At 28.5% G+C, this 22,945-nt stretch overlaps 4 protein-coding genes across 5 annotated transcripts; 2 read left to right on the top strand and 2 right to left on the bottom strand.

The window, feature by feature from the left end:
• Nucleotides 1-3,261: 3,261 nt before the first annotated feature.
• Nucleotides 3,262-3,889, top strand: OCT59_006589 (uncharacterized protein; the record flags this gene model as incomplete). Of its 2 annotated transcripts, XM_066141353.1 has the most annotated exons (2): nt 3,262-3,302; nt 3,493-3,889. In XM_066141353.1, the coding sequence occupies 2 exons, from the start codon at nt 3,262-3,264 to the stop codon at nt 3,887-3,889; spliced, it is 438 nt and encodes a 145-aa protein (XP_065998148.1). The 2 variants fall into 2 exon arrangements, with proteins under 2 accessions (XP_065998148.1, XP_025169080.2); XM_025311702.2 differs by lacking the exon at nt 3,262-3,302 and having other exon boundaries at nt 3,632-3,889.
• A 4,540-nt stretch (nt 3,890-8,429) lies between these two features.
• Nucleotides 8,430-10,113, bottom strand: OCT59_006588 (uncharacterized protein; the record flags this gene model as incomplete). The annotated part of the gene is made up of 10 exons (XM_025321377.2): nt 8,430-8,581; nt 8,650-8,885; nt 8,956-9,006; nt 9,072-9,091; nt 9,165-9,270; nt 9,354-9,424; nt 9,496-9,607; nt 9,672-9,797; nt 9,867-9,918; nt 9,993-10,113. 10 exons carry the CDS (start codon nt 10,111-10,113, stop codon nt 8,430-8,432), a joined length of 1,047 nt encoding a protein of 348 aa, XP_025169081.1.
• Nucleotides 10,114-10,190: 77 nt separating this feature from the next.
• On the bottom strand, nt 10,191-12,474 carry OCT59_006587 (uncharacterized protein; the record flags this gene model as incomplete). Its single annotated transcript, XM_025321378.2, has 12 exons — nt 10,191-10,433; nt 10,500-10,634; nt 10,709-10,777; nt 10,853-10,990; nt 11,072-11,236; nt 11,327-11,389; nt 11,457-11,576; nt 11,672-11,713; nt 11,801-11,881; nt 11,953-12,119; nt 12,184-12,335; nt 12,401-12,474. 12 exons carry the CDS (start codon nt 12,472-12,474, stop codon nt 10,278-10,280), a joined length of 1,362 nt encoding a protein of 453 aa, XP_025169082.1. The 3' UTR covers nt 10,191-10,277.
• An 8,865-nt stretch (nt 12,475-21,339) lies between these two features.
• OCT59_006586 (uncharacterized protein) lies at nt 21,340-21,579 on the top strand (the record flags this gene model as incomplete). The annotated part of the gene is made up of 1 exon (XM_066141352.1): nt 21,340-21,579. The coding sequence occupies one exon, from the start codon at nt 21,340-21,342 to the stop codon at nt 21,577-21,579; it is 240 nt and encodes a 79-aa protein (XP_065998147.1).
• Nucleotides 21,580-22,945: the final 1,366 nt, after the last annotated feature.

The raw sequence follows: 22,945 nt of genomic DNA, 5'->3' as shown, positions 1-22,945 counted from the left end.
GATTTCTGGCACGCCCTTAATATGATGCAGTAGATTATAAAAAAAAATACTATCACTTGTAAAATTCACAATATGTTTTAAAAACTCAAAGTAAAATTTTTATTATAATTTTGTAAAGTAATACGTGAAAAAGGGCCGGCCAACTAAGTAAAAAATGAAGCTAATACAAGATATTGGAGTAGATCAGTAGTAGAACTCATTTAAAGAGAGGAATAAAACATAGAACTGGCCCTTTGAAATTTAGTATATAATATTAATAGCACAAAGCTAATATATACGCATTGACACTCGTAGATTTACAGAAGACTAGGCTTAGCAGATTATAGGTGCTGTCGGAATTATTTTTACAGTTACGGCACATGACGTAACGCCGTAATGAAAAGCCGTAAATTGTAAATGCCGTAACACCGTAATGCCATAATTTAATTTAACGCCGTAATTCAATTTAACACCGTAATACCGTAAATTTATATGCCGTAATTGCTCGTAAGTGTTACTTGTGTAACTATTTTTTTTTTATAATAAAAAAAATTTTTTTTTCTTAATTTCAGGACGGACTTTCTGAAAATTTCTGGTAAGTGGTGGGAAGGGTTTCTTCGATATTTATTTTGAGAAACAACATTAACTTTGTTTCTTTATTATTTCTTTTTTGTAGGAACAGATCTGGACCTCTAGGACTTTTTGGTAAGTGAGAGAAAAGTTTTCTTTGGCATTTAAGAAATGACAGTAACGTCATTTTTTTTTTTAGAAACCGTCCTGATGGCTAGTCAGATTTCCTGGACTTTTTGGTAATGGGAGAAGGGTTTTCTTTGACACTTATTTCTAAGAAATGATAGTAACTTCATTTCTTTTTTCTTCTTTTTTAGGAATGATTCTGGCGGATTTTTTGGATTTTCTGGTAAGTGGAAGAGCTTTCTTAGATGTTTATTTTTAAGAAATAATATTAAATTTGTTACCTCTTTCTTTTTTTTTAGGAACGGTCCTGGCAGATTTTTTAGACTTTCTGGTAAGTGAAAGAGGGTTTTCATGAATATTTATTTTTAAGGAATGACGTTAACTTCATTTTTTTTTTCCTTTCTTTTTTTTAGAAACGTTTTTAACAGATTTTCTGGACTTCTAGTAAGTGGGAGGGTTTTCTTTACATTTGTTTATAAGGAGGGGGGAGTTATTTGATATTTATATTCAAGAAATGTCATTAATTAATTTTACTTCTATTTCTTTTAGAAACTTGATCTAGTTATTGTTTATCAAACATTGACAACAAGTAATATTTTATCTTTGTGATAATAGATAATAGATAAATAAAATTTTACTTTTTTTATTTTTAATCAACAGTAAATTGTTGTTAGTTTACAAAACTGATTAGAAGGGGAAGGAGTCAGAACTTAATTTTGTAAAAAAAATTTTCGAAAATGAAATATTTTTGTGTTACATAAACTTTTACAATAAATAAAGGTAACATGACTTTTGATTTTGATTTTAATAATCTTTTTTTTAAGAATTTAATAAATCTTACAAACTGCGAACCCCATTTTTTTTACATAATCTCTGTGGCTGTAAAAATGAGTTCAACAGTTTCAGAAGTCAAAAGAGGTCGTAAAGAATCACATGTTTGGGACCATTATATTAAAGAACCATTGGATAGTGGTCATTATACAGCTAAATGCCATTACTGCATACAAACATGGTCTAGAGGAAGACCAGAAATTTTAAAATCACATTTAGCATTATATTGTAAGGAAGTGCCACTAGCTATTAAATCAGAATATATGGAGATGTTAGCAATTGGATCTACATCTACAAATAGAAAACAAAAATTAGATACAGATTCATCAGCAGCTGAAATTGATGCAGATAAAAAGGATAGAATTGATCAAGCATTAATTCGATATTTTGTTTGTTGTGGAATCCCATTCTCAACCGTTAATCATCCTTATTTTATAGATTTTGTCCAGAGTCTTTGTTTTGCCTATAATCCTCCTAAAAGATCATCACTTTCAACAACTATTTTGAATAAAGAAACTGCAATAGTTTTGAAAAAAATCAAAGAAGAACTTAAATATGAAGAGGATTTAACATTAGGTAATTTATTTTAAATTATATCAAATTAAAAAGTATAAATTAATATTTTAAATTTTAATTCTATTATATATAGCGGTTGATGGATGGTCTGATCTTTTGGAAAGATCTATTTATGCCTTTATAATAATTACTCCAGGTAAAAGGCAATATATTCATACTTTAAAAGATACATCAGTTTATTCTCATACTGGATTTTTTAATGCTACTGAAATTGAAAATGTTTTGACTACAATTGGACCAAAAAAATTTGCAGCTGTGGTATCAGATGCTGAATCAGCTATGCAAATGGCAAGAAGATTAATTTCTGAAAAGTATCCTTATATTTATCAATACGCTGTATGGCACACCATATAAATCTTATTACAAGTGATATTATCAAATTGGATTTTGCAAAAAACACATTTAAAAAATGTCAAACAATTATAACTTTCTTTAAAACATCATATCGTGCAGGTGCACATCTTCAAGAAGATATTATTCAATCTTTAACAAAAGGAGGTGGTTTAAAAACATCTGTAAAAACAAGATGGTCTACTGCATGGGATTGTTGTGATTCGATTATTCATTTAGAAAATAATCTTAAAAATGTAAGTTAATATTAAACATTTAAAATAAAAGCTATAATTAATATTTATATCATAATTTAGATTCTTGAAACTCAACCTGAAATTTTTCATAATGCAATTTCAACAAAAAACCTTCTTCAAAATCGTCAGTTTTTTTAAGATGTTGAGCAACTTCGAGCAGTTCTTGCACCTGCTAAAAGAGCAGTTCAGGCTATTGAAGCAAATGCAAGCAATATGGTATCAATATTTATGGAATTAATTAAGATGGCAGTTGCAATTAAGCAAATTTCAAATTATTTGGATTTAGATTTTTAAAAAAAATGTATTAGTATATTTAATAAACGTTGGGTACAATTTAATACTGATACATATCTTGTTGCTTTTTTTCTTCACCCAAAATATCAAGGTAAACTTAATTATTTTATTGTTTTTATTTTATTTAATATATTTATTTATTTAAATTTATTTAGATAATGGTTTTCAAGATAAAATATTTCATCAAATGGCATTAACTGCAATGAAAATTTGGTCAAAATTTGGTGGCAATACAAATAGTTGTACAATTTTACTAGCACAACTTTGATCATATTGCGAAAAGAAATCTCCTTATGATATGGAATATAAAGATGGACATGATACACCTGAACTTTGGTGGTCTGTGGTCAACATGTAGACAGCCAAAAAATTATATTCAAAAATTAGCTTTGAAATTATTTGCTATTACTCCTCATCAAGCTGCATGTGAACGAGCCTTTTCAGTATTAAATTGGATGACAGGAAAGCTATTTATATAATTTAAAAAATATTTAATATTAATATAATTTATTAATAGTTTATATTTTAGGTTAGATATTAATCGGCTTGAATCAATGGCTCAGATACATTCATATTACATCACAAATGCGAAGGTAGAGCTAAAATTTTCTAGCAGTAATTTGAGTGAAGATGAACTTGAAACTGCATTGCGAGAAGTAACTACAGCCATGATAAATAATGATGATCTTTTTACTGATGATGATGATGAGGAAGAAAATGATGATGTGGCTTCAAATGATGGAATTATTGAGGATGATACTAATAATAATTTTCTTATGACAGATATTATGAACTTAAATGATTTTAGAGAACAGATTGATGAAAATTCAGATTCAAGAATTCAACAATCTGACGAACTTGTAGATTATAAGGATTCAGATATTGATTTTGAAGCAATACTTGATGATGAGGAATTAGTAAAGTAGTAAATGTAGTATATTTAGTAAAAATAAACATTATAGTTAGTATTAAATAAACATTAATTTGTAATCAAGGTAAACAAACATTAATTAGTAAATAAAATAAATAAATATTATAATAAATAAAGTATATAATTCATTTATTCATTGTTCATTTTATGATTAGTCATATTAAATAATTCATTACAATAAAATCAACAATCTTATTTTCTTTAAAAAAATTTTTTATTATACCAAAAAGAAAAAAAATGAAAAAGAAATGAAGTTAACATCGTTTCTTAAAAATAAATGTCTATCCTCATTTACTGGAAGGTTCAGAAAATCTGCCAGGAGCCCAGGACAATTTCTAATAAATAAAAAAAAAAGAAATGAAGTTAATGTCATTTCTTAGAAATAAATGTCAAAGAAAATTCTTCCTGACTTACCAAAAAGCCTAAGAAGTCCATCAAAACCGTTCCTAAAAAAAAGAAATAATTAAATGAAGTTAATGGTGTTTTTTAAAAATAAACGTCAAAGGAAACCTTTCCCAATTACCGGAAAGTCCAGAAAATCTGCCAGGACTGTTTCTAAAAAAAAAAGATTTTTTTTTTTGATTTTTTTTAATTAAAAAATAAAGTTATGCAAGTCTATTTATGGCATATAAACTTACGGCATTACTGTATTATGGCATTACGGCATTTACGATTTACGGCATTTTATTACGGGTACGGAATTATTTACGGCTTATGTCGAAATGCCGAAATGGTGTAATTAGTGAATTTTAACAGCATCTATATAGCAGATGGCAGAAATGCAAGAAAAAAAATGCCCTCTGATAATTCACTTCATTCATAGTTAATGATATAAACAAGTAAAAATGAAAAAAGTACTTAAATGAGTTGTATTTGTCACAGAATATTTTTTATTTTTATTATTTTTATTTTTATTTTATTCTATTTTTATCTTTTTGTTATTTTTAGTTATTTTTAGTTATATTACTTGTAGTCGTTCTTAGTTGTTTATAGATTAGATAAAAAGCAGAAGCTTAGCGATATAAAGTGGCTGAATATAAGTGGCTGTATAGACAAATGTGCCCAGATCGCCACAATTGGCCAGAAGGCAATATTGGCCGAAAGACGATTATGTCTGAAGGATAGAATTGTCCTAAAAATTTAATGTTATATAAAAGACCGGTGTTTAAAGATAAAAGGGATAGTTTTAGTTTGAATTCGTCTAATTTTATTGTTATAAGATAGATATCGGGATATTACAGAGTGCCAGTTGAAGCAGTAATATCATATTCTTTTTATTAACAAATAAACCTGTCAATTTGCTTCTGAATTATTTATACACAATTTATTACATGTTATCGCATTATTTATTATCGTTTCATATCGTTTATTATCATTATATTATTTATTTCTTTTTTATATATCATTGATTATTTGTATACATTATATTATTAATTATATACACCCACCACTTGATCTACTTTAATTTATTGTATCATATATTATCGCTTATAATCATTCAGTATCGACTGTTAATATATACATGTTTACCTTATTATTAGTTATTTATCACCATATTATATTACTACTAACGTACTGATCCTTATTCTTCTTTCTGTTACTACCTACCAAACATCATAAATTGGTGGTGACATATTCTTTTTTGTGAATCTGAGCCATTATTATCTATGGTAATTGATAATTATGGCTTTATTGAATTCCATGACTTGCTGAAACAAACTTGTGACAAGTGACTATCATTACAGTCAAACCATATTTTTCCTGAAGCTTAGCTTCAAAAAAGGGAAAATATTAAAATTATTTTCTTAGCAAGACTCTCTAAGCATAGCAGATTTTTCACATGATTCTGCAATAGAGTAATTTATTTTGGTCATATTTGCATACATGAGCATTGTGGCTGGTTCATACGGTGATTCTTCACAAAGAGAATTATTCCATATTTAATTAGTATTCGGCATCAAATAACTTACAAATATACTGTATATATAGCGAAAAAAATGTACAAGAAATATTGTCAATATACAGATGATCTATGACAAATTAGCAATTGTTTCATCTGCCAGGTATGATAAAATTTTTCAGCTTGTGACATTTAACCAATCAAATATATCATGAATTTCGCACATTTATTACATTGTAAACACTCAAACCATAGTGCATAAATTTAAGAGAAATGTTTATTAACTTTTGTCTAAAATTTACTAATAGTGTTTAATATTAGTTTAGAGAGTAGAGAACTCTTCTGTAGAGTGAAGTACATTTTAAGAATGTGATTTTTGGTTAGAATTTCTTCCAACAACTAAGGAGGAGTAATCTGCAATAATCAGAACAAGACAGAAAAGGTGAAGTGTTAGAGGTAATTACTTTTAAAACTTTAGAAACAGAATCCTTCAAATTACAAAGAGAGTGAATCAATAGTCACTTACTTTAACATTGTAAAATGTTTTCAATATTGGTATTAGACTTATAAATTGGAATTTTTAAGTGGGTATAACTATGTCTGCAACCAGATACATCTTATATAATCCATCATAATCTAAGTCTATTTGATAAATGTAAATTTGTACTCTTATAAATGCAATCGAGTGTTAGAGGACCTTGAAAAATACATATGGAGGTCATAAATAATCGGCAAGATTTTGGCCTAAAATAAGCAACTTTTCAGGGCCAGAATTATGATAATACTGGCCAGTATCAAATGAACAATAAAATTTAGGCTGGCAATATCTAAAAAAGTCAAGAGATTTTCATAAAAATTTTAGTTCTTTTTAAGCAAACTCAAATGTGACCTTTTTATGTATTTTTTGGGATCCTAGTATTAGCAAATGTATAAAAATCTAAACCAAATCTAAGCATTTACCATAAACTCACATTCCAAAGGATGTCATCCTAACTTTATTTCCATACTTTTTAATTAACTCATCCAAAGTACTAGATTGAAAGTTCACTAGCTTGACAAGATCTTAAGAAACTAATAAAGATGAGTTTTTATATTTTGGTGGTTTAACTTCACTAAAAAGAATCTCATTATTTGTGTTTATCAAGACTCAAGAGTTTAAAATCTGGTTTTTTACCTCACAAATTTTCTTTATTAGTACAACATTGGCTTTTTGAGGAAGTGCTCTTGCTGTTCGCCCTTTTATTTAAATTAGACATTGAATTATATGATTCAACTAATTATACAGCAAGCTCAGAAACCAGACCAATTCAAAATTTGAATCGCGAAAGATTTCTTTTAGTAAATTGTGTAATATTCCATGAACAAATATCATTATTAGTTTTGGAACTCAGAAGTAAACTATAAAAAGAAAGATATTCATTAAATTTAGTAGTATTACATTAATTATGATGTTTTAATACTACTAGTTACATAAAATAATTTGACTTCCACAAATTTTTTTATATCATCTTGATTGCTCAACTTATTAACTTTTGAAAAATTTACACACCAAATTTTCTGAATATGTGTGAATGCATTCAATAGCTGGAATTTGGAAAGGAGCTTGAAATTAACTTATAAAGCAGTATTGTAACCAAATCTGAAAATGATTCAGCTTTGTCTGTTTTATAAGCATTATATTGGACAGACAACTATTTTATCATAAGGTTGTTAATGACTTTATGTATAATGTGAATATAATCATAATTCAGATTATTGGTCAGTCTAATAGGATTATGCAAATTTTGACGGACTGATATTTTTTGTTGATAGCTAAATAATTGATATTTTTCTCTTATTTGCAATTTAGTTATACTTTTTATATACTCTTACTATAATAATAGCATAATTTTGTGTGACTGACACAATAATCTAGTTATTGGTTATGGTGGATAAAATATTTTGGGATGACCGATATTTTACTCTCCTAACCAATAACTATTATATACAATACTTACAAAATCTTATAAAAATCAGTTTTAAAGGATAGAAAGGGGTTCTTTTCAATTTCTTGAATGGTTGACAGTTGAAAATTATGAAATTCAGCAAAGAGATTATATTTATCAAGGATCCACTGAAAAAGTGTACAAGTATAGTTCATTAATATATTGACACCACATTGAAGTTGTATTTAGATTCATTTTTTATATTAGTTCTGTCAATGACATTTTTCCAAAAATAAAGAACTTGTGATCATTTCTAAACAGAATATGATTAGTACATCAATTTTTTATTTTCTGGCACCCAAAAATGATAATATCTTAGCCAATAAATTATATACATTGAATTGCAGTCTTTATTTATAAATTATAATACAAATGTTATATATACTGAAAAAAATAAAATTACTAATTATATATCTTTATTATATTATTATTGATTATATATTTATTTTCTAATAAAACAAATGATTCAAATAATTTTTTGCATCATGAAATTTTGAATTGTCAGATTCAATTAGTAAATAGATGTTTAAATGTGTTTTACTGACTCACTTTTACATATATACTATTAATTATCATTATTATTTAACAAATAAGACCTAATATTTTATAATTTAAATTATAATAATATTTGTTATATGTAGTTAACAATGTTAGATTTTACTACTAAAAAATCCATGCAATAATATTGCAGTAGCAGCATTTACATTTAATGAATCTATATATTTAGACTTCTTTGTATTTGGTGATAATATATGCAATAAATAATGACAGGTATTCAAAATATTTGAACGAAGACCTGTTCCTAAGAAATTTTTTGTATAAGTATATATAATAAATAATATACAGTATAAAGTCATGGCTAATCTTTACCTTCACTTCCAATAACTAAAATCACGGGATGTTTTGATAAAGGATTATTTAATTCATTAATAGATATAGAATTCTTATTAGAATTATTACTATTAAAATTTGATACTGCTCCATATATAATCCAATTATTTTGTGATGAACAATTTAAAAAATTTGCTAGATTATCAACATCATAAACATCCATAAGTTCCAAAGCGCCCGAACTTGCTTTAGATGTGAACGCGGATAATGGTGCACTATAATATATAAATTTGGCTTTTAAACACTTAGACACGTTAGGTTTTAATCAAAGATAAATAGTCAAACCTATTCTTTGAACATAAAACAAGCCCATTAACACCGAAAAAGTATGCTGATCTTTTTAATAAAAATGCGTTAATATTATTTTATAAAAAATAGATTAATAATTCTTTATTTCATACCTAATAATAGCGCCTAAATTCTACAAATTAAACGTTCTGATGTTAAACGACAGTGAATAATGAAATAATTACATACAGTTGAAATAACCTAACCTGTGGATCAACAACTTGATCAAGTGCAAGCCAAAAGGGTAGAGTTCCATTTGACGAAATATACGAAATATTTAGAGGAGATTCATATGGTTTGATGACTTGATACCTAGCATGTATTATTTTTTTACAAGTATCAATAATTTAACGCACAAAATTTCTTACATACAGTTTAACAAAATATTCTAATACATTTTATCGGATTGTCTCCCAAGACATGCAATTTTTATGGGTTTAAGTTTTGAAGCTTTTAAAATTATACCCTGAAAAGTTTTAAACACCATATTCAGTGAATTATCAACGCTAATAGAAAGAATTAATTTCACAATCCTACTTGATGTGGCCTGTCATCCTTTAATAATTTGTTTAATTCATCTTTTGCCGCTTTCACGATTGGAATATTTGCTTCATTTGCTAATGATAGAATCTTTTCAGGAATGATTCGACTAAATTTAAATTAAAATTAATTTTTATAAATCATGAAAAATATTTGATAAATGAAAATTATACCTTTCTTTTTTACGGAAAATAAAGCTTTCTTGAACGAATAATCGATGAAATTTTCTTCGTTTTTGTTCAAGTGCGGGTAATACAACTGAATGACCATATAAATAATCAAAATCTTCCTTTTGTAGTCTAATATAAATAAAATATGAAAAATAATTCTTTTATTCTAAAAAAAAAGTATTTTAACGGTTTATATACTTTGGAGAAGAACGCTTGTAAAGGTCATTTCTATAATAATTCTTTGTATTTTCTAGTAGTATATGAACTAATTGAAGCTAAAGGTTTTGAAATATTTAAAAGAACATATATGTCTGGTCTTCATACCAGTCAAGTCGGCTTTATTGTTCCGATGATACGCTTTATGGTAGGCAATTAAACTATTCTTTGCTGGTAAATGACTAGAACGTAAAACTAAAGCACTATAATAATTAGGACGTAATAACATTTTAATTATGAAGAACAAGTCATTGAATCTCTTGAGAGATTATCTATCAGTTGATAATCAGATAAATGACTGTGATTAAATAAAACGAGTATCTTGATAATTTATTTTACATTTATGATAGTTGTAATGATAAAAATTTTTTTTTAATGCTTTCTCGATTTTCGTTAATCTGATTTTTTCCCATTGTGACTCAAATCAGCTAATAAAGGCACGGAATGGACAAAAGTGTCAACAATTTCCATTCGAGTTTCACGACATCCATAAGCGGAGGGAATTATTTCAATTAAATAATTACGAGGAATCACTATCCTTGGAATTTCCTATAATAGAAAAATAGGAATTATTAAAGACAAGGCTTAATAAACAAACCAAAATTTATATCTTACATCTTCTGGCCGGTCAAAAAGATACGCATATAGACATCTTAATACTGATTCGTGAGCTATTATTAGTACATCATTTTTCTCGTATTCAAGCTCAAGAATAATAGATTCGATACGAACTGCCAAGTCTTGATATGACTGTTAAATTTAAAGTTAAATAAATAAATAAATAATAAATGTAATAGTTTATTAGCATCAATTGAAATATCTACTTCAGCCCTAGGATAACGATAATGATATGGATCCTTTTGTTGTTTTTCATATTCTTCAGGAAATTTAGCCTATATAAATATAAAATATCGTGAATAATAACAACTACTATTAGGAATAGTAAAATTATATCTTATTCAAATCACCTTAATCTCTTCTACAGTAAGGTTATCGGCTTCTCCCACATTAATTTCGGCCAATGATGGACGATGATATACATTAAAACCTTCATCAAGAAAAGGTTTTGCTGTTTGATATGAACGCTGACGTGCTGAAGTCCAGATCTTTAATTATAAAAATATATATATATTTTTTTAATATAATATTGTACGATGTAACTAAATATCAAATAAAACAACACCCACCGTCAACATTCTTTCATCGTCATCCCATCCTTGTTCTTTTCGTTCTTTTTTCTCTCTCTCCCTCAACGCTAATAAAAAGTTTTTTAAAGTGTAAGCATAATGTTTTCCCGCAAGACTTAATTCTGCATCAGCTTTTTGGGACGTTTCGTTCATTGATTCACCCGACTTATATAAAATGACGCGTAGAACGTAAGAATAATTTAATATTGAGTGCCTAAATCAATAATACATGTATCATGACCACTATGACCGTACCCTGGCAAAATATATAATTCTTGGAGAGATGTGCAAATTCATTAAATAGAACATAATTCGACTCTAAAATTAAAATAAAATTTTCTGAGTAAAAATTTGTTAATTCATCATTATTATATCAAATGCAAACCTGAAGATATCCCTTCACGTTATTTACAATTATACGTTCACCAACATTAATCATTTTAACAAAACTTAACTCCGTGTCATTAATAGTTTCGTAGTGTTCCAAATGATTATTTATACGCGTCTAAATTTGCAATTATCAATAACGTTTGAGTATTTTTTCTTTTTTTTTTTAATTCAATAAATTCAATACTCATTTTAGAAAGAAAAAAAATCTACCCAATAGTCCTTTACGGCCTCCTCAGGGTCCCAGCCAACATACTACGGGAAAATAGAGAACCTTAAGTTTTATATTGTATATATAATATAAAATATTTTAGAATCAAATAAAGAGAAAAAATTTTTTACATCCGGTGAAGTAATTTTGACACTTCGTATATTAGTTTCGATAATTTCCGATTTATCACAGATCGATTCGATAAAGAGAGGCTGATAAAATAAATATTAATTATTTAATAAATAAATCAACCATGAATTGTAAAAGTTTTAAATTTACCTACGTGAACATTATGGCTAATTAAGATATCGTGTACTTCTTTACGTCTGTCTTGAGTTGTATTACTAGCGTCATAAATGCCAACCTGGCCTCCTTCTTGCAACCATTTAATCATATCTTGTAAACATTCTGTTGCTATTTTATGGCGAGCTTCAGCGGTCTCGAGATTTCCTATTAAAATCAAATTAAATATCAAACAACTAATTCAATAGAATAAATGCAATGAAAAGCCTACCAGGATTGAAAAAATCATGCGGTAAACTAGAAGCATTTCCAATAACATGACGACGATAATTTCCTACACTAAAAACCTTTGTAGGAACGCCTAACCATCGAAGATAACGACATAACGAACGCGCCACGTGTGTCTTTCCTCTTGCTGGCAACCTTTTCAGTTTAACAAAGTAACAAATAAGTTCTAAATTAGAGAAAAAAAAACTTGAAAGACTTACCCAACGGTAATAATTGCTATTTGTCCGGCATGAAACAAACGTCCTGAAGTAGTTTTGTAAAGTTGTGCAGCCATTATTAATTCTAAAATTTCAAGAACCACCTTTTTGGTACATCGTATAGTGTAACCAAATTGAAAATTGTATTAAATAGAGTTTAGAACTTGTGGCACAAGTGCACAACGTGCACAACCGATCATTACCTATATACGAAGCATAAGTTTTAGGTATAATTCGTATAATTCAACTGTAGGTATGAGAAATATTGACAATGTAAAAAAAAAATTCTTTTATTTAATAAAAAAAATATGTTTATACTTTGAATGAGTAACATTAACATAAAATAACTCTATCAGCTAACCGTAATTCCTTCTTTAAAAATTTCTAAATTTTTTAATAATTTAATTTTAAAATTATTAAATTATTTAAAGACCAAAAAGAGTCCAAACAACAATTGCAAAAAACGGCAACGTAACATGCTAACATCTAAATATAATACTAAAGAATACAAAACATACTCGACTAAATCAGCTAGCTGCTCCGTATTTTTTTTTTCTTGTAAAAAAGAGGATTAAAATAATTCGTATTTTGCTCATCTTCAATTAAACTATATAGAATATTCGATAATGTGAATACAGAGTATATAATAATCCGTAACTGCTTCCGGCTCTCGAATGAATTAAAAAAAATTTCTATCTTAATGCAGATTTAAATGAATATTTGGATTCTTACTATCATCTGTAGAAAATTCTTTTTTAAATTACTCCGCCAATAATATCAATAATGTCATTTTGTTGGATATAATTTCTTTCTAAAATAGTTCATGTAATACTTAGTGAGATTTAAGGGTAAAAAGATGTCATAAATCAAAGAAGCCAACGCTATTTAAGAGCTCACTTCAAATAATTTTTAAATACATTTTTCCATTTTCAGTTCCACCAAAAAAAAATATGGACTTTTAAAATTCTCATTGTAAAAAAAAAATCTACTTGAATGAAAGATATAATATAAGTCATGTTTTTTCATCTAATAAACCTGATGTAATAAATAGCAAATGCTAGTAAAGCTAATAACGTTACACTTCATTAAACATTCTTTTTTAAAATTATTTCCATAATTATATAATTATCTCTATTTTATCACGTGAAAGAATTTGCAATATTTATATATTTAAAGTCCACTGGGTTTAAATGTAAAATGTCTACGAAAACAAGATTTATTTTAAATTATCTCCTGGCTAATTTGAATAGTAAAATTTTACTTAATTAGCCAGGAGATAAGTAATACATATTAATTCTGGATTATATGAAAGAGATTCTTGAATTTATCAATTGTACATAATTCATATGCCACTTTTAATATTCAAAGAATGTTACATAAATTAATTTCAATATATTATGTGAAATATTTGATTTTAACGCTGTAATGCCGTAGTATACCTAGTAAATTTATTAATTGTGGGGCGCAGTATTACATTTAGTCTTAGTGTATAAAATTTTAACTTATTTTTATTTTTATTTTAATTGGACCGAAAAGTCGTTAAACTATTAGTCATGAGAATCAAGGATAATTGGTCTGTGATGACCTTAAACTATTAGTCACGAGATTCAAGGATAAATGAAGATCCGAAAGATACTAAATTGGATGAAATCAAGTGATCTGAGGTGTCAAGTGATTAATTTGTTGATCACTACGTTAATATTATAAATCATAATTCAGGAGTTCATGATGATCAAATGGATACAAAATTAAGATAATGGAAATACTTTAAAACAATGGAAATACTTTAATAATTTAAATCCATGAATCGAAATTATGAATTTAGTTACACAAAAACAAACATAAAAGGGCGTGAAGATCACCTTTTGGAAAGGACAGAGAGAGAAATTGGACGAATTTTGTTATGAATTATTTATTTTATTATTTAATGTTATTAAACCAAGCATATTATTGTATTTATTTAAATTATTAATAAAGAGTCATTTTGTTAATACCTGAGGTGGCAAACATAATTCTCTATGGGCTCAGGTGTTACAAGTGGTGCATGCTCCGAGAAAGGAAAAGTGATCATCCTCACATGATCACTACAGGTTATAAGTACAGGATCTCTGAGAAAAGAAAATGATCACCCCCACGTGATCATTAGAAGTTACAAATAAAGGATCGACGAAGTTAAGGAATTATAAAAGTAAAAGTCCTAAGTCTTGGTTAAAAAGAATTTAAGGTGTATTAACGTTAAATTTTAATAAAATAAAGTCAAATATTTTAAAGGATACGTGAAAATAATGGTTACCAGGGTAAAAGGTATTAATTTGGGTAAGTATGACCATAAATGTATAAAAAAAAAAATATAATAATGTTCATAAATTATAATTTTTGATCTAACTTGACCACCGGCTGATATGTCAATGAAAAATTATTATTACAATAATTTCCATGCATATGAATCAAATATGCATGGTAGTAATTAATTATCAAGGGAAATGCGAGGCTAATCAAGTTAGAAGGGGTTTTAATAGAATATTGTAAATAAGTTCCATGAATTAAGGATTAAAAATAATTTTTATAAATAATTGAGGTTAAGTTAAGGATAAAAAGTGTACCCAAAAACCGACACTATAAATACGATGGTAGGGTAATTCTGTGTGAACTCAATTGAGGTTTTCTGTGTGATCGATTGAGAATAGTTCTGTGTGAGCTTTTTCTGTGTGAACTCAATTGAGGTATTCTGTGTGATCAATTGAGAATAGTTCTGTGTGAACTTCCAAAAACAATTCTGTGTGAGGGTACCCAAGAAAAATCATGATTAACGTTAACAAAAATTAAAATAATGTTTGCTGGACAAATATATTCAAGGAAAGTTATTAAAAAATTAATAAGGATATAAATGATAAGAGATTTTGTAGCGTAGTAAAATTATATAAAATGTCAATACAGGTGTCGAGATTATTAATTAAAGATTATCAAAGCACAGTAAATTTTAAGATATAATAGAATTAGAGGCGTAGTAGGAGCATATGAAAGAGGGAGATTTGAATCTCCCACTTATTAAATGAATTGTTGACACCGAGGAAAGATACATCAGTCTTGGAAATACAACAAATAATCGGACAAATCAAATATGGATTCACACTTCAACCTTAGGTTGGAAAATTTTATGGAATATAAATTTATTTGTACAAACCTGTAAACTACCATACTCAGTAATGAACAAATGAGGTAAAGGCAAGCCCAGTATAGGTCAAATAAAATATAAAAGAAGGATAAAAAGTAAAAGACGCGAAAATTTTTAGAGAATTTTATTAAAAATGGAATGGTACCATGTTTGGAATGCTGGATATATAAACCATAAACAAGAACATGACCTAGGAGTGATAGAACCAGAGGAATGTTTAGCATGTGAAATATGTAACCCAATAGAAAGAGAAGTATCGGCAGCATTCAAGAAATTTTGGGATGCTTTATTTAAATTTGAGGATACAATACTAATGTACAATAATGTGACACATAAAGAATTGTTGAATTTATTAAGTATGGACAATAGAGAAAGGGAGGACACAATACATAAAGGAAAATGTAGGAATATAGTAGATAGAATAATTGAATCAATAAGGTACAGACAACAACCAAAAATGAAAGAAAAAGGATTGAGAATAATAATTGTAGTAATTGTAAGGGATTGTATTGAAGGAGACTTAGAAAATGAAGTATTTGATCGATTAATTGGATGTCCAGAAATAATGGAACATGGATACATTTTAGAAGATTGGGATGTTGAAAATAGATTTCAAAAATTTTGGGATTGGTATAACACGATATTGGAAAATGAAATGAAAGCAATACATGTTAAGAAGTTAGCAATGAAGTTATTCAGGGATCTATTATATGAAGAAACAGAAGATCTGTTGAGGAAAGAAGAGGTAATTGAATTATTACTCCAGATAGAATATCAGAATAGATGTGAGACAGACACGCAAGAAGGAGGTGATGCATGGATAAGATATGTATCAAAAGTAAGACAAAGATTTATTGATACCAAACAATTTACAAGGGAACCTGAGGACCCAGAAAGTGATAGTCCTGAAAGTTATGAATTAGAGGACAGTGATGGTAGTATACATTATGAAATAAAAATAGAGGATGATGTCGAATGGACGGATGGAATCATTAAAAAGAAAAATTGAAGAAATGGGTGGAAGGTTCACTGACAAGGATATACAAAGAATGTGGGGACCTAAGGATAAGGATAGAATTGATATTAACAGAAGACTTTTTAGGTACATTTTTCGAATTAATGAGACTAAGTGATGAAAAATTAAAAGATGAAATAAATGAATGGTTAACAAAAGAAACATTGAGATGTGGAAATTGTAGAAATAGAAAGTTACCTGATATGATAGCAGACATTGGACAATGTAAAAATTGTGAACAAAAAGAATTATTAGAATTAAAGGATGACTTAGAAAAATTAGGATACGAATTAAATGTGTCAGAAATAGAAAGAATGAGAAAATTCAGGATAAGCAATAGTATAATATTAACAATGGAATTTATGGAAAAATATTTCCAGGAAATTGATACGAATGACAAAGAATTAAGGATAAAATTATATGAATGGATAAATGAAAATACCACATTTTGTAATGAATGTGGAATAAGATGGATAAACAATAAATTTGACGAAGGAAAAACCAAGTGTAGGGATTGTGAAAATGACGAAAATGAAATTGATATCGGGGTTAAAAGATTAAAACAAATATGTGATGATAATAAAATAGGAATAACTAATGGAGAGTTATTGAGGTTAATCAGTATGGGATATACTGATGGAGAAATATTGGATCAAGAATTTATTGAAATATTCCAAGGAAATAAAAATGAAATGGAGAAAAATTTAAGGCGAATATTAGATAAATTTCTAAAACAGCAAGCTGGAATTGAGGATAGTGAAAGTAGTGGAAATAAATCTGATGATGAAGAATCGGGTGGGTCTGAAAATAAATCAGATGGATCTGGAAAAGATGGAGAAATTTTAAATCCAAATGAAAGTGATAACAATGAAAATTTTGAAGAACCTTATGAAGAAAACATTATAAATAGACCTGGTTTTGACTCAAGTGAAAGTTCAGAATCAAATTCTGAGGATAAAAGCGAAATATCTGATTATAATATAGAAAATTTATTTGAAACGCCTTTAACACCACCGATACCACCAATCCCACCAATAGTACCAATAATTATGGGAGCAACAAGAGCTGAAGTAAGGGAAGATTTTAGAGCGGCTTTACTAGCAGCAACGGGACATGATATAGGAGGTAATTGGGCTGGATTAGTCGCAGCCAACCCATTAGCAAATGCAATTGAGGATGCAGGAAATGTAGCTGGAGGAATAATTAGTATGCCACAATTTTATGGAAGGGAAGAAGAAGACATAAACGATTGGGTAAGACAATTTGAAACAGCATTTACTGCTATAGGAAAAGCAGCAGGAGTAAATGGAGCTGACAAGCAGCAATGGCAGCTACCTGTTTGAAAGGTGCAGCAGCACAATGGTATAATGAAAAGAAGGAAGCAAACAATGGTCATTTGGTAAATTGGCAAGATAACGATAATGATAATGATTTAAAACATAGGATTAAACAAAGATTTACCAGGGAAGATGTTAGAAAAAGGAAAATGTTAGAATTAAGGAAAATAACACAAGGAGTAAATGAAAATGTTGAAGCATATACGACAAGGTTCAGGCAAATATTAAGGATAGCTACCAGAGGCCATGCATTAGATGATGAATTACAAGTGGATAATTATATCGAAGGATTAACACCAACATTGGGATATCAAGTCAGAAGACAAAACCCAGCAAATTTAAATGATGCAGTAAATACAGCAAGGAGAGAAGAGGAAGCTACTAATGAATTAATGAGAAAAACACTTAATATACCAATTAATACCCAAAGAAAAGGAATCGATATACAAGACGACAAGCCAAAGAATATATTTGAAAAACCATTGGAGAAAAATTATGAGGATGACCTTGCCGACATGTTTAAAAAATTAGAGGTAAAACTAGTAAATCAAGCTTGGAGGAGAAAGAGACCGCAATAATAATAATAAACCAAAGAATAGCATCGTAGCATGTTATAATTGTAAACAACCAGGACATTATGCAAATGAATGTAGGGTAAATAATGGTCAAAGAAATTATGGAAGACCAAATAATCAAAATTATAATAGAAGATCAAATAACTATAATGGAAGACCAAATAACTATAACAGACCACCAAACCACCAAAACAATAATCGAGGATTCAATGTAGTGGAATATGATAATTATAATGACCAATATGACCAATATGATTATGATAGTCAGGATTATCAGGATAATTATGACCAAGGATATAGTTATGACGACCCGTATTATCGAAGATAATGATGTAACGTTTAACCATGTTGATCAAGATTTTTATACTGGGGAAAAATAAACGAGAAGTAACATAAAAAATAGGTCAAGTAATCGAGATATAGATATGGAAATTGACCAAGAACAAGCACGAAGAAGGAATAATAAATATGCAAGCCAAGAGGAAAGGGCAGCAGCATTACCAAAAAGAGGATTCACTGATGAAAGTCTGAGGAAAGCACAGAAGCGAAGGAGAAATAATAATACGTGTGGAAATTGTGGACGAAGAGGTCACTATGCAAAACAATGTAAAAATGAACGTGTTGAAGGTATTCATAGGACAAGCGCATTTCAAAGAAATATACCAAAATATAATGTATTAGAGGATATGAAAAGTACGAGCAAATGCAACTTTTTCACAAATTATAGATATGAGCGAAACAAAGAAAAATATATTATGAAGGAATGAGAAGGTATCACAAACAGATTGACTACAAGAATCAATGAACAACATTGAAGCAGAACACTTAACTGCATTAAGGGGTAAATTAATAATAAACCAAGAATTAAAGGACGTAATGTTTGATAGAGAGCAGCAGTAAATGTAATAACTAGTCAGATAATGGATGAAATGGACCTAAAAATCGAGGAACCAAGTACAGTAAGATGTGTGATGATAAATGAGGATAAATTAGCATCTAGGGGTACCACGACAATATACATACAATTTGGGGATAAGGAAATACCCATTAAGGTTGAAGTAATTGATTCAGGAAAAAACGAAATTGTGTTAGGAAATGGGGTATTAGATATGTTCAAAGCAAATATAGATTACACAGATAAAACAATAATAATTAGAATGAATGATGAAACTATGGATATACCAGTAAAATACACACAAAGGACCATTAAAGGGTTTGAAGAAACATTTGATGAAGAGGAAATATTAGAAGAATTATACCAGGATGAATTGTATAACATATATGAAGATGACCATGAAGGTCAGGAAGATGAAAATTTTAAAGTATAAGTCTTGGTCAGAATGATACTGAAGAGACGATAAAGAAGCACAAAAGTGACCATGAAAAATTTACTGAAAAATTTAAAGTAGGGGACATAACCAATGAACAAAAAGGTAAATTAAAGGTATTAGTAGAAAAATATAAGGATATATTTGAGTACGATGGTGAAAAATATAATAGGACAAACCTAGTAAAACATGAAATCAGATTAAAAGGGGGTACTGAACCAATAGCCCAAAGAAAGGGTACAAAGAAAATGATGAAAAAGGTAAATTCATCAGAAAAGAGGTTGACGAGATGTTAAAATTGGGAAAAATTAGAGAATCTAGAAGTCCATGGTCTTCACCAGTGACTTTAGCAGGGAAAAAGTCGGGAAATTATAGATTTTGCATCGACTATAGAAAATTAAATAAAGTTACAATAACAGATGCATATCCATTACCGAGGATTGATGAACAATTAGAAAGGATAAGTTCAGGAAAATGGTTTACCAGTCTAGATTTAGCATCGGGGTTTAATCAGATAGAAATGGCTGAGGAAGATATTGAGAAAACAGTATTCATATGCTCAGCAGGATTATATGAATATAATGTCATGCCATTTGGGTTAACAAATGCGCCTGCAAGTTTTCAAAGGTTAATGGATAAAGTATTAAAAGAGTACCTAAATGAATTTGTGATAGTATACATTGATGATATAATGATATATTCGGAAAATTTTGAAGACCACCTAAAACACATAAAGTTAGTGTTAGAAAAATTAGAGGAAGCCAGTTTAATACTAAAGTTAAAGAAATGTATATTTGGAAAAACAGAAATAGAATTTCTAGGACATGTAGTTGGTAAAAATGGATTAAAACCAAGTCCAGGAAAGGTTGAAAAGATACAAAAATTAACAGCACCTATAAATATAAAAGGTGTAAGGTCAATATTAGGGTTATGTACGTATTATAGAAAATTTATTAAAGATTTTTCAAAAATAGTAAAACCAATAACATCTTTATTGAGAAAAGATGAAAAGTTTGAATGGGGCATCAAACAACATGAAGCATTAGAAATATTAAAAAGGAAATTAACCGAAGAACCGGTGTTGAGACAACCAGATTGGTTAAGGAAATTTATATTAATTACAGATGCTTCAGGAATAGGATTAGGGGCAGTGTTGGCTCAAAAAGATGATAAAGGTCAAGAATACGTAATAGAATATGCCAGTAAAAGTTTAAACGGGACAGAACAGAGATGGCCAATAACCGAACAAGAATGTTATGCAATTGTATGGGGAATACAACATTTCCATAAATACTTGATCAATAGAAAATTTGAGGTAGTAACAGACCATGCAGCTTTGAAGGGATTAATGACTGCAAAAGTACCGAAAGGAAAGAGATCAAGATGGGTCGTGGAATTGGAACAGTATGATTTTGAAATAACCCATAGACCGGAAAAGAAAATAAAAACGCAGATGCCTTATCAAGAATAATATAAATAGATGGGTAAAAGAGTTACTTTTCAAAAATAAGAATGGAACAAGTGGTAAGAAATACAAATCATAAAATAAAGGATATAATCGAAAATTTAGAAGGTATAACAAAGGAATTAAACAGGATAAATTATAACTATAAATTCAAAGCCAAAAATTTTGAAGATAGTGAAGAAAGACCATTAATATTGGAAACTCAAGAGGAAATATTACAAATAGAGGTGATATTAAGTAAAGTAAACAAGCTAAAATTATCAGAATTATGTAAAAATGGGACCTAAAATAATAATCATATGTGGAGTTGATGGTACTGGAAAAACATTCATTGTAAATAAACTTATAAAAGAATTTGAAAAAGTAGGACAAAGTGTGAGGTTTAACACCTTTAAAAGGAGAAGAGAGGACAATGATAAGTACAAAATACCAAAGAAAGGCGTATAGAATGGGAATTCGAAGGAAGTTGTCGAACAAATCAACAGAAGAATGGAAGAACATGATAATGAGGATTGGTTAATATTAGATAAAAGTCCCTATAGTGAGTACTTTTATCAACAAACACCATCATTCGACAGAGGATACATAACAAGATATGAGAACCACCTATTAGAAAAGGAAGTATTTAGGAGCAAAAGGATAATTGATGAATCAATAGTGATATTTTTAGAAAATGAAAAATGTTGGGAAAATTACAAAGGTAGAGAATATTCGAAAAAGGATCAAGGACATAAAACATCATACCCATTATTAGATGAAGAAAGATATATGGAGATGGTGAAATCATTTAAAGAATGTCAAGATATTTACGAAGGAGAAAAATATGCTAATATTAAAATATCAAATAATGACGCAGATTGGGAAAGAGTATATAATAAAATAATAGAATTAGATAGAGATAAACCACCAATAGAGGTTAAAAATGTTGAGATTAAGGATAACATCAGAGTAACTGATGGTAAAAAGCATATTGAGAAAAATGGTAAAAACATCAGAATAATAGAAGACTTTGAAAAGATGGGAGCACTATATTTAGCTCACAGTCATGAATTATCGGCACATATGGGAATCAAAAGTACTTATGATAATTTAAAAGATAAATATTATTGGGAAAATATGCTGAATGATGTTGAAAGATATGTAAGGACATGCGATGAATGTCGAAGAAGAGGAAAACCACAAGGGAAAAATGAATTACACCCAATTAAAGTAGTAGAACCATGGTATCAAATCGGGATTGACTTTGTTGGACCATTGAACACGACAACAAATGGTAATAAATACATCATAGTAGCAATGGATTATTTTACAAAATGGCCAGAAGCCAAAGCAGTAAAGGAAGCAACTGCCAAAGAAGTATCAAAATTTATTTATGAAGACATCATTTGTAGACTATGGATGTCCAATGAAAATATTGAGTGATAGAGGAAGTCATTTCAATAATGAAATGATTAAGGAATTAATGGAAAAATTCAAAATTAAATGGAATTTTTCTACAAGTTATCATCCAGAGACAAACGGACTTGTTGAAAGATTCAACCGAACATTAGGTCAAGCATTAGCAAAATTATCAACCAAAGATGATTGGGATCAAAGGATAGCACCCATATTATTTGCTTACCGAAATAAAAAGCATAGTTCAACAAGAATTCG

The sequence above is a fragment of the Rhizophagus irregularis genome, chromosome 14, assembly GCF_026210795.1.
Source record: "Rhizophagus irregularis chromosome 14, complete sequence".
Classification (NCBI taxonomy): domain Eukaryota; kingdom Fungi; phylum Glomeromycota; class Glomeromycetes; order Glomerales; family Glomeraceae; genus Rhizophagus; species Rhizophagus irregularis.
This window is presented reverse-complemented; position numbering and strand designations above follow the sequence as displayed.